Below are 12,972 nucleotides of genomic sequence, written 5' to 3'. Positions count from 1 at the left end.
GTCGGTGTCTTTATTTCTCTCATTCTCTGACTGTAGACCTCATAATGGCTTCATTAATGCAGAAGTTGCATTTGGTTGACAATGGGTTAATGGCCCGAGGGTAGTCTATTGGCACTGGGAGAGGGCCGACAGGAGGAGGAGGCTTTTTTTAAAACCCTTTCAGTATAAGTTCACCCTGGGTCAACTGTGTGTCACCCAAAAGTGAACAAACATGTAATTGATGTTCGGACATCTCTGGCCGACTCTTTTCGAGCCTGGCCCGTTGAAGAGAGTGCTGTCTGGTCTTTGAGGGACTTTTCACAGAAAGGGGAATCCGATTCATGAATACGCACAATCTGCCAAGATGAAAAAGGGGTGTGTGTGTGTGGGGGGCGCTCCTGGATTTTTTCCCTTTATAACCCCTGCTGAATCGGTTCTGTTTTGCTTGTTGTTGAAATGCAACCCCCGCACATAGGTCGTGATGGGGGTGGTATACGCTGCTGGTGTTCCTGAAATGGTCTTTCTCCTCCAGGCTGGGACCACTGTCTGTTTTTGTCTCTGATTTTCATGGATGTTAGTGGAAAATGTCGAGAGGAGTCACAGACCTTTTATCAGGCCGTGTTGGAACAGAAACACTTAACGCTCTTTTTATATTCACCTTTGCATAACAACCGGCAGCAATTTGTAGAATGAAGCAATGCATGCCAATGAATGCCAAGAGGACACCCTAGTGTAGATAAGTTATGTTCCAAATTAATTTGAATTTGGAAATTGCCATTTTTTTTTACATTTGGATAAAAGAAGTGTCATTTTTCAAACAAAATTGTGAAAAGGTAATTATTATTTTAGAGAGGTTTCTCAAACACTCCCCTGTGCATTTCCACTACAATGATGTAATTCTCTTCTTAAACACCACTGCACAATGTTCGGAGAAAGTAACTTTCTAGTTATGTCTATTTCTCCAAACAAAAACTACGTCAGTAATAATGCAGAAGTGATTGACCAAAATAATTTTCTTAAGACAAATTGGTGTACTTTCAGTGTACCTACAGTGTACTTACCCAAGAAAGTACTGTAGGTAACTTAGGTTAGGTTTAGGGGTAGGTTCAGGGTTAGTACCTACTTATTACCCAGTTATTGTAATTGCTATAATAAGTACATAGTATGTACAATCGGAACAGGACTGTAAAATAAAGTGCTTCTGACAAATTTATTTAATATATATAAATATCCCTCACATTTATGTCAAATTGGTTTTTAAAAATACCAATACCATACTTGACCATAAAACATTAGCTGCCTGATGTTGTGGTGTGATTGCTTAATGCATAATATACCTATTAATTATACCGGAACAACACACAATTTTGATTCATCAAATCAGGAAGAAATGTTTTTCTAAACAATTAAGTCCAGGTTTACTTTTGGAGCAGTATTTTTGTGTGTGCTGATTATGCTCTGTGTAATTTTTAACGCATCTGTTTTTCAGTATTCAGTGTTGGAATTTAATTTGATATTATATTATATTATTACTTTTACTATGATTTCTATTCCTGATTTATTATTTATATGTTTCTGCTTGTATATGGGACAGGACACTGGAATGCATGTAACTAGGTTTCTGTAACTGCAACTACGCAACTTTGTGATGCTGTTTGCAAATGTTTATTGGAATCCCCAGATCATCAAACTATGTTGGTAGTGATGCTTTTGGAAAATGCACCCCTGGTCAGGATGTCTAATTAACAGAGCAGGGATTTGACAGTGCCAGTGTTCGCACTTTTTAGGGAAATTAAACTTTGAATGGCTTATAGTAGTCTAAGCATATTAAACATTTATTTAAAATGTATTATGTTAAAGTGAAATCAAAACCAAAAAGTATACATGGTTTTGAGAAAACTGACTACTCATAAAAGTTTTGAAATCAAAGCATTGATGGTTCCAAGAAGAACCTTTAAAATCCATGGAGCCTTTCCATTAGACAAAAGTTTTTTTGTACACGCTCAAAAATTAAAAAAATTTTTTTTGAAAAAACCTTCAGTGAAAAGATCTTAAAATAACCATGTTTTTCTTAGTGTGAAGAATATTTTAATAATCTAAAGAACCTTTTTCCACTATAAAGAACCTTTTGTAGAATGGAAAGGTTATATGGATGTAAAAGGTTCTTCATGGAACCATGGATGTCAATAAAGAACCATTATTTTTAAGAGTGTAGTGGAACTATTACTGTAAATCAGACTAAAAAAAATGTTTGTTTGTTTTTTGTAAGAACTGCTGACTGAAAGGTTCTCTGGGAACCCAAAATGGTTCTTCTACGGTGTCGCTGTGATATCTGCCTTTTGCAGCCTTTATTTTTAAGAATGTTTAGATATAAGCAAGCATGTATCCTCCTGTCTTAATGCCTAGCTCATTATGAGCGAAGCATCTGCGGTCAGACTGACGATGATGTCAGCCATCAAGTCTTTACCAGTAATTACACATCAGATGACAACAACTTAAAATTGATGTCCTATGCATGAGCGCTAAGTGGCCATTTGAAAAGTTTGAGACAGGAAGCTGAGAGAAAGGCCGTGTTATGAGGGTGTCAGCATGGGAATTGCCGGGGCAGCTGTACTGTACACGCTCTGCAGTAATAGACACACAGAGCCCATTGCCAAAAGCACATTTGGCATCAGTAGCAAATGAGTAATTATTGGGTAATGACCCAGAAGGTGTCCCTTAATTGAATAGTGCAAGTAGGGAGAGTGGTGCCACACTGTCATAAAAGCAGATGGATTATTTCAGGAAATATCTTCTTAAGTGGAAGGGTAAATACTGATGAGCCTGCATTTATTTCTCTGACCTTTAGATAGATAACCACTGATTAAAAATTTAGGCTCTAGTGGGAGAAGAGGTTTTTGCTTTTACTTTTTGCTTTTTTCTGACCATAATTGGCCTCTATCCACTACATTCAGTCTTAATTCTTAAATGCATTAGTCACAAAATTGACATGTGCAGGGAGAAAAAAAACTTTAGGAAAAGCTGTAAGTGGACTATTGTGTGGACTAAGAGGTCTTTTGTTTTGAGATCATTTGATGCAGCGACTTTTCTCCCAGCAAAATGTCAAGATCACTCGAATAACTACAATGCCCAAGTGGGCTATGCCTTTTTGTCCCTTTTTGCAAAATGATAGGTGAATTATGTAAATGCAGACATCAGTTAAAAAGCCATATTTACTTTTTACAAGCATTTACCTTTTCTTTTAATGCAATTATCTCTCAAAGGGAATTGTGTGCTGTTGCCATCACTTATCTGCAAGAATGATGTGGGTCATGTTTTATTGCCATCACGTCTTCACGTTTCGGATGTGTTCGGTCTTTACTGCTGCTTATCCTTGTACTCTCACCTTGAATTTTATAAGTGTAACAGGTTGCTGTACAGTGTATCAAATGGGTCTCTGTGAATTGAAAACAATAGGCGGGGGCTTTATGTCTGTTAATAATGTTTGGGACCCCTCTCTTACCCACTATATTTGTATGTACTGTATGTGGATATTTCTTAAAGGGATAGTTCACCCAAAAATTTAAATTCTGTCATCATTTTGTCATTCCATACCTGTAAGATTTTCCTTCTTCTATGGAATATTGTTCTTGAGTCTCATAATTCCATTTTAAATACCTTATTATGCAGACCTTAGAAACAGCAGAGCTACACGTTTCGGATGTGTTCGGTCTTTACTGCTGCTTATCCTTGTACTCTCACCTTGAATTTTATAAGTGTAACAGGTTGCTGTACAGTGTATCAAATGGGTCTCTGTGAATTGAAAACAATAGGCGGGGGCTTTATGTCTGTTAATAATGTTTGGGACCCCTCTCTTACCCACTATATTTGTATGTACTGTATGTGGATATTTCTTAAAGGGATAGTTCACCCAAAAATTTAAATTCTGTCATCATTTTGTCATTCCATACCTGTATGATTTTCCTTCTTCTATGGAATATTGTTCTTGAGTCTCATAATTCCATTTTAAATACCTTATTATTCAGACCTTAGAAACAGCAGAGCTACAGGCTTTGCTGGTTGCTCACACTATGAACTGTGTCACACTGATTTGCCAAATCCGCTGTTGGTGCATATTGTGGTCTCCACCCACCGGGAGACCTGACTCTATCTCCCACTGCCTCTGTCAGCAGCAGTTTTCGAATTCTGCTCCTTTTCAGGTCATTCCGGTCTTTATTCCCATTACTGATAAGCTTTTCAAATCTACTCGGAAGAATCCACACTTCATTGATTGTTTATATTTTGTAATCTACTTTAGAGAAAATATAATACCAGGGCAAATGCCCCCATACAACACTTCATTCCGCAGTTCACAGCCACTTTATAGAATAATCAATTTGTATTGAACAGAGAGATGAGTCAACAAATAATACAATTACTAAAGCTGAAAGAAACTGCCATCATTAACAGCAAATCACTGTCTGTGAACATTTAGAGCCTGCTGATTGGCTGATCATTGGAGCTATACCGTACACTGTATCATGAATAAAAAATATCAAGGATTTTTGGAAGGTGCCTAGGCTTTCAATATTAATTAGTGAAAAGCTATTAAATCATTGGTTTTCAATTGGCACGTACTGTCTCTGTGAAAATGTAAGAATTTATTTCACCTGGATCTGTCCTAAATGTATTCTCTGTAAAAGAGTAAAAGTAATCATCTATGTAGATACATACAGCATGTGCTTGCCACTATAGAATAATCTTTAGATCAAGAAATCTTAAGACACAGGAAAGAGCTTCAGCTATCTTCTGCTCGCCTGACAATGCACTGCAATAATGAATAATAAGAGAAATATTGTAATTTCAATAATTAATAATAATAATAAAGCATTTCTGCCATCTGTCTGTCACCTGTGGTACTCTGTTGCCCAGCATCAATTCACTTCCCCTCTCCCAGTTTATATGCATTTACTGTCTATCTGAAAAAATATCAACTATTTTAACTAACTGTATTAATGTTTAGTTTTTAAATGTCTATTCATTTAAAACATATATAGTACATAGTCAAATTGTGTCGATGTTGGTTACACTAACGTCTGAGTTGTCATTAAAGTATTGTGTGTCCAGTTAATTCCAACTTATTTAAACACCAAACGATTAACTGAGTGATAATACAATCTGACGCAAGTTTCACACTAGTCTATAACATAATGTCAACTCAAACTGAAAGGGAAAATAATATTGGCAGCGCACTCTTTCAATTCCTACACGCAATTTGAAGAGCCACGCATTAAAACACTTTTTCTTTGCTTGCTAATGCTTGTGAAATCGCACAGACGTTTGTCAATACTTTATTTATGGGACTGTGTAACAGGTAGTGCTTATTTTTCTTTCTAAATTAATAATTTTTAAGAAACAAATAAAATCATTATATTGTCGATATTTGAAACATTAAGCCATTTGGATGACCAAAAAGCCTAATTAGTACGCCACAGTTCTGGACACAAAACAGGCGTTTACTAATGTCTTAGATAAACAGAAACATTTTCCTCTTCATCCAAGTGTCAATCTACATTAGCGGCAGCGAGCCAGATGCTTTGGTCCCTTAAATCTCTCCATGGAAATTGCGCACGTGCTCCTGCAATATCCATAGCTCAATAAGAGCTTTGATTTGCACTGTACGAACACAGACGATGAATATACATAATACTCGCGTGATATCTGCTCTTGGCCACGGTTTTCTTCCACCATTTGGGCACATTCCCATAAGCACTTGTGTGATGTGACTCGGCTTGTTCGCGTTTTCTGTTTGCTTTCCAGACCCCCTCTGGTCTCTGTGCTCTATTCACTCCCTAGTCTCAGCTGGTCTAAGTGGGCCAAACCTGAAGAAACCTCTATTTTTGTTTTGTCTTCTCTCTCTTTCAAATAATCAGCAGTGTGCCAAAAGTGTCCCGCTTGTTTTTACGCGTGCCAGTCACCTGCCGTCTGCCTCGCTCCTTCCCTTTCTCAAAGCTTGCTTTTCTCTCTCCAGTTCTTTTGACTTTCTGCGGTCTGGATCCCCAATGAGATTCAGATTGGGTACATATTGAGTCCTCTATTGTCCTTCAAGGGCTGTACTACGCTAATTAAATTTTATCCAGCCATATAAAAACCATTTCTCTCCTCCACGCTCCCAATTCAGCTTTCCAGCCCAAGTCCTCTCTTATTCCTTGCCCTAAAAATCCAGTGTTCATTGAGTCAAATCAATAGAGAAACATTTGCAAATCTCCATTATTGTGGGATTTTTGTCTCCTTTCTGTTGTGATAAAAGCACCGCGGAACAGCTTGCAGCTTTGTGCAACCGAGACGCGCGGGACAGACGAAGGCCATGAATGCAAAAGGCATTACGCGCAGCAGTAAGTTTCTTTATCACCCTGTTATTGAACTCACAATTATTTCCACGCCATTCTTAGCATCTGATTATTTCATAGAATATTGATTTGCCGTCTGTTAATTATCATCGCATGCTGTACAAGCTCTGTCGCCACTTGATAAGCTATGCATGCAGCTTTTACATTAGTCATAAAATTTTCTTCCAAACTAACGAATATTCGCTTTTTATCTTCATAAGTTTAAAATCACTTTGGGGAAACTGTCCTTATCGACGTATAGAAACGCACGTTGATCTATACAGTCATATCCTCCAAATCAATAATCAGTTCATGCAAAAGAAAGTTCAAATCGCATGCCAGTGTCATTGCACGTTATACCAAACTTACATTTCCTCAGATGATAATATAGTTTAATTAAAAATGCTTGAGATATGATCTGTCAGTTCCATCACGATATTAATCGCAAAACCCCAGAGTATTTCTAAAAAGAGAAAAACATGACTGCATCTCTCACCCCATGCAGGCTAAGTTTGCCCTTATTTATGAAACCAGTATAGTGCAATAAAAACAAATCAATCTGTACTTGTGCAAATCCAATTCAGCAGGGGGGGGGGTTAGGGGGGGTTAGCCCCCAAAAGCAGCTGTAGAGTCCTAATCTTTTTTCTTGCCCTATCACTCACCTATATTTCTCCTCAGTGCTCTCCTCGCATCTCCCTTTGGAAGTTCCCCACTCGCCAGACATTTTTTTTTCGGGCCATCCCCTTGTACTTATCTCAAAGAAAAGAAGAGTGCATGGATGTCAAATTGCCCTCAAAAACACCATGAAAGATTGATTTGCAGCACTTTTCATTCAGCTGGCATTATTTTGAAGAGAGCTGAATAGGAAACCCGCAGGCCGGGGAAGGAATAAAGATGTCCTCCCTGTTGGAAAGGGGGGAAACTGCCCATTCTGTCTCAGTCCATCAACCCTGGAGAAAGAGGGGGGAAAGGCAAGGGGCTATTCAGAAAAAAAGCCCATATACACCTCACACAATACTAAAAGACTTTAAATTAACATCCATGAATATTAAATTACTTCGGCCTGAAAAAGATTGAATAAAAGATATACTTGACCCAGACGGCTTTGCAAATTTTCGTACTCCAGAGCACATCATTAAAACCTATTCAGATTGTTTATGCGAATTTAATTTCGATATGATTACTGCGTTCTGTACATTTAACATTAATAGAAAAGAACAGAAACGTAATGTGTGTGCTTGTGTTCAGCCACATGTGCCATTAGATGGGAAATTACGCATGCATCCTATAATTAATTGTACAATATTTGTAATAAATGAATAATGAATTCATATAATTATTGATCTAATGATGAATGCTGTAGCTCAAAATGAAGAACTTAAGTTCCACTCAGGAAGAAAATATATCGGTCAAAGTTAAAGACACAAAAGGCCAATTTTTCTACATCACGGTAGTTACTTATATGCCTTGGTTCTTGTTTTCTGATATTTTCTGATATCTGACTGATATACTCGATATCGTCGATATAAATCAGCTAACAGATTTTAACCTGGGTCTTTTACTAGTTTTCAAACTGAGAGTCATGTTTGCTTTTAGGTTTTCCATGCCAGAAGTGCTCCTGTTCCTCTCTCAGAAGCAAACAGCTGGAGCGGAGCTCACGGTGCTGAGATGGGGCTTGTTATTTTAGCCAAAACGCGGGTGTTGGATCCTGAACATCAACACACACACATGGCTCCCCCTTCTTCCCCCACCCTCTCAGGAGTAGCCACTCAATAAAGAGTGTGGCGTTTTTTCCCTCTGGTTGAACAAGTCTAAAGAACACAAGGGGAGGGTCATTAATAGCTAATTACCGTGGGTCAGACCTGACGCGTATAAAGCCCACCGGGACCTTGGAAAGGCGAAACATTCTCTCGACACTTAGCGAGAAGAGAGCATATTGATATTGCATTGGCCTCAGACTGATTCATTTTGAACATAGATATTCGGTCTACATTTAACAGCAAGGGAGGTACTCTCGGCTTTTTATCGCAGGGATATTAGTTAAGGGTTTCGCATTTGGCTCATCATGGGTTCAGTGTTGCCTGCAGATGCTCTGGTTCTGAAGGCTGGATTTAAGCAGCAGACTCTGGCCCTGTCCGACATCATCACATCAGACATCCTGCACAGTTTTCTCTACGGCCGCTGGAGGAACGTCCTGGGCGAACACCTGTTCCAGGAGAAGACCAGCACTGTCAGTCCCAAAACTGCCTTCACCGCCGAGGTCCTGGCGCAGTCGTTCTCCGGAGGTGAGTCCGCAAGATTTCACGTGATTTCGTTGATTATGGATTGTTTGTAAAGTTTTGAATATGTATGTTTGCTATAGTATTTTGGTGTAAAGCAGTTTTCACAATTTATTTTTACTGCAAATTTGATCTTATATGAAATTGCTTAGAGGCAAGGCAAGTTTTGTGTATGGCATGTTTTAAATCAAATTAATGGTCATTAAAAGTGCTTGAAATAGGCACATTAAAGAGAGAAAAAAAAGTTAAATATATGTAAAAGTCTATTGTAAAATAATGCAAAGGGCAATTTATTAGTTTAGTGGCTTATGACGATTAAAAAGGGGACAAAAACTGAATTAAAATAGTTAATGCAGTACAATCAGTACAGTGCTTATTCAGAGACTGTACGGGTAAAAAAAATACATTATGATTTCTGGCTGGCGAATTGGGGATCTTAAAAGAATTTATTCCTTTTACAGTATACATTTCCAAGGCATTTTAAAACATTTTAATAACCACACAAGTTAGATAAATGCATTATCCAAGTGGATGCTGCACACTGGTGGTGGTTGAGGAGAGACCCCCCCACATGATTGTAAAGCGCTTTGGGTGTACAACAATACACAATAAAGCGCTATATAAATGCATCATTCATTCATTCATTCAAATGTCATTATCATAAAACCAGACTGCGTGAATAGCCGCTTGCGCCTTCCACCTGGAGATGTCAACAGTTGCTCAAGTTCTGGGATGTTTATTGACAAGTCTCATTTGTGTTACTTTCCTATAAATTATTTACACATTGGAAGCTAATAATGTTTTTACTGTTTTGTTTAAAACGTCTGTAGGACATTTAATGGTTAGCTTAATGTGCCTGTGGGCCGAAAGACAATTTGGGTTGCGCGAGACGAACTTCAACAGAAAGATTAGTGGCAGAAATTCCTTCAAAAAAAGTAAACCCTTTAAAAGTCATTAAATAATTCGCACAAGAATATATGCGAAATTAACATTTATTCTAAATGCATATCATAAAATCGAGATTTAAGCGTTGCAAAGCCTACAGTCACTTACTGACAAAGTGAAACTTATTTAAATAAGGCTATTAAAATCATGAGGGTAACGTTGTGCTTGACCTGAGAAAGTTGCCAGTGAAGCCAGGACGTTAGACAGAGAAAAGCCCGTCATTCATCAGCTCGGGACAGTCTCCACTCCCCCGCTTTGACACTTTTCTCTCCTCTCAGGCGCATTTAAAGTTTTCCGTCCCGATGTTAATATGCCGTGAAAGCTGATTCTACCGCTATTCACACCATGTCAAGCAGCTAATCTCCTTTTCTGCGTTTTGTCAGAAATTCCTGGGCCGTTTAAAGAAAGTTCTCGTTTCTTTCAGCACACATTTAGTGCTACAAAGTTTCTGAAAGGATAATGAATACGGAATAAGCTATTTCTTGCCTATGAATATATAGCCTCGTCACATTTAAAGCGTAGAAAATTGCTGAATTCTTAAACGTAAAGACGCGTTTGACATTTATTTGTGTCTCGCCTGAAAGCCGCATTTGAAGTCTTACTGATGGACACATCGCGCGTTCCTTTATATGGGCCTTGAATAAAATATAATAGTTTTACAATATAAAAGATTATTTAATGCATTTTGTTCCAAATTTACACTATAACTAATTTCTTTCTTTTTTTTTTCTTTTGATATAAATGTGCTTGCAAATAGTTTGCGTCATTTCAATTTTTTGCCAAGTGAAGTCATCATTGCGCAGAGCTCAATCCCTGGAGAAGGACTTGGCATCTTCTCCAAGACCTGGATAAAAGCTGGCACCGAGATGGGTCCCTTCACAGGGAGGGTCATTTCACCCGAGCATGTAGATCTCTTCAAGAACAACAATCTCATGTGGGAGGTAAGCTACGTTCAACAGGTGCCGCATGCATAGGCTCGTTTTTTGGAGTTTATCCTCGTAAAAGTCAGAGACTCATGGCAAGCGTTTTTGATGTTCTCAGGTTTTCAACGAAGATGGCACGGTGCGCTATTTCATCGATGCCAGCCAAGAGGATCATCGCAGCTGGATGACTTACATCAAATGCGCTCGCAACGAGCAAGAACAGAACCTGGAGGTCGTGCAGATAGGAAGCAGCATATTTTACAAAGCAGTGGAGGTTCGATTTTATACCTCTTGAAGTTGTCATAATTTAAATATATATAATTTTTATATTTAGAATTTCCATGTCGTTGTACTTGCATAATAAAATATTATTCCATTGATTTAGCATCGTTTATATTAATTAAACTAAACTTACATTTTTATTATTTCTCTTTTTTTTTTTTAGAGATTCAACTAGATTTTCTCAAGTAATTAAACTCTTTGATTTTGGTTCAAATTGTAAGGCAGCATTAAAGCAGGTTGAAATACTAAAATATAGATAGATAGATAGATAGATAGACATTTATAATTTGGTAGTTAATTCATCTATTATTTCTATCAAATATCTATTATTTAAATATGTATTATTTATTTATAATCTATTTACTTAAGTAAATAAACTTTGATTTTAGTTCCAAATTGAAAAGTTTTTTTTTAATATATTTTATATATGCATTTATATTTATATGTTGTTGTTGTTGTTTTTCATTATCAGACAATACCTCCAGATCAGGAACTGCTTGTGTGGTATGGAAATTCCCACAACACCTTCCTGGGTATCCCAGGAGTCCCTGGCATAGAGGATGAACAGCAGAAGAATAAAAAAAATGGTGAGTAATTCAGTCACTTCAGGGCTTTGGGTGGGTTTCAGGCTGATCTTTATCACAGCGCTACAATAGCCTTAGTTAAAACTCCCATTAGCATCTGTTTGAAGTCCCTTCTGTCTGCTGACCAAGCTCTCTCCTCTCCCCACAGATGAATTCAACCTGTGCGACACCTCCTCCACTACAGCGCTCTCCACCGCCTGCCGCATGCGCTGCGTCATCTGCCACCGTGGCTTCAACTCCCGCAGTAACCTGCGCTCTCACATGCGTATACACACTCTGGACAAGCCTTTCGTCTGCCGTTTCTGCACCCGCCGCTTCAGCCAGTCCTCCACCCTCCGTAACCACGTGCGCCTCCACACAGGCGAGCGCCCCTACAAGTGCCACGTCTGCCAGAGCGCGTACTCCCAGTTGGCAGGGCTGCGGGCGCACCAGAAGAGCGCCAGGCACCGGCCAACCAGCACAGGGCCTGTAGTAGGGCTGCAGGCGCACTCGCCCCCTCCTCCACCACCTCAACTGGCACAGGTTTCTCACCCGACCTCACTGTTGCATCACATTACCACCATGGTGCTATGAGAATGCATGAAGCGTCTAAGATGTTTGCAGACTCACAGGCTGTTCTTCAGTGCGGCTGGCTCATAGAAGTCTGTCTATGCCAAGCCCGCCCTGAGTACTCTCACCTTTAGCGGATGCTGTACAGTTCCTTAAAGGTGAAAAAGTGGTCAGATATGATGAACGACGCCTGCAGAACTCAGTTATGACAGCACTGAAGTGAAAACGATGGCAATGGAAGGGCTGTTTCGTATGTTCATGTTGAATTCATTGCCAGAACTACTTTTCACACAATGATGGCTCTTTTTTTACGGCGGATATCTGCCACGTTATATCTGATCAAACACTATCATTTAAGTTGATCAGTAGTCAGTGTATCTTTTATTCATATTTGCATGAAACACTATTGTTTTGTCCCATTCCACTAAGGATAAAGCCACATCACCCCATTCACTTTAGCCACTATGAAGGATCCACTGGGATCAAGCACCACTTAGTGACTGATTTGTGTCACTGCAGCCCAATCAGAGCAGTGGGTCTCAAAGCATGTTTATTGTGAATGAACAATATGAAGTATGTAAAGGAATGTACATATGATTTGAAGATTTACTTCCAAAAACATGGACTAGTCACTTTATCTGTGTATGTATGTAAAGCTTAAAGTATTATTACAAAACTTGGTTCTGTTATATTATGTATACTATGCAGAGGCGGACAAAGTACACAACTCCATTACTTGAGTGAAAGTACAGATACTGCTGGTCAAATATTACTCCATTACAAGTAAAAGTTGTAAAGACAGATTTTTACTTAAGTAAAAGTACAGAAGTACTTGCTTTTAAAAGTACTTAAGTACCAAAAGTAAATTTCCTTTTTTATGTCAATGCACATATTTTTTATTGTTGTACGTAATACTTGCAATACCTCTGAAGCAACTTACAATACATTACACCTACTGAATACACTTACTCGCTTTTAGCTGAAGAGCTTTTAGAATGTTAAAAACCTATGGGGGAAAAAAATACAAATAATTATTTAACACCCCTACCCACCCCCACAAAAG

General features: G+C 38.5%; 1 protein-coding gene across 1 annotated transcript; it reads left to right on the top strand.

The window, feature by feature from the left end:
- Positions 1-8,412: 8,412 nt before the first annotated feature.
- LOC107731029 (PR domain zinc finger protein 12-like) lies at positions 8,413-12,012 on the top strand. Its single transcript, XM_016541997.1, has 6 exons — positions 8,413-8,632; positions 9,655-9,678; positions 10,346-10,512; positions 10,613-10,768; positions 11,249-11,363; positions 11,509-12,012. The coding sequence occupies exons 1-6, from the start codon at positions 8,413-8,415 to the stop codon at positions 11,931-11,933; spliced, it is 1,107 nt and encodes a 368-aa protein (XP_016397483.1). The 3' UTR covers positions 11,934-12,012.
- The last annotated feature ends 960 nt before the right edge of the window (positions 12,013-12,972 follow it).

This window comes from Sinocyclocheilus rhinocerous, unplaced genomic scaffold, assembly GCF_001515625.1.
Source record: "Sinocyclocheilus rhinocerous isolate Xijiao unplaced genomic scaffold, SAMN03320098_v1.1 scaffold157, whole genome shotgun sequence".
NCBI classification, from domain to species: Eukaryota; Metazoa; Chordata; class Actinopteri; order Cypriniformes; family Cyprinidae; genus Sinocyclocheilus; species Sinocyclocheilus rhinocerous.
This window is presented reverse-complemented; position numbering and strand designations above follow the sequence as displayed.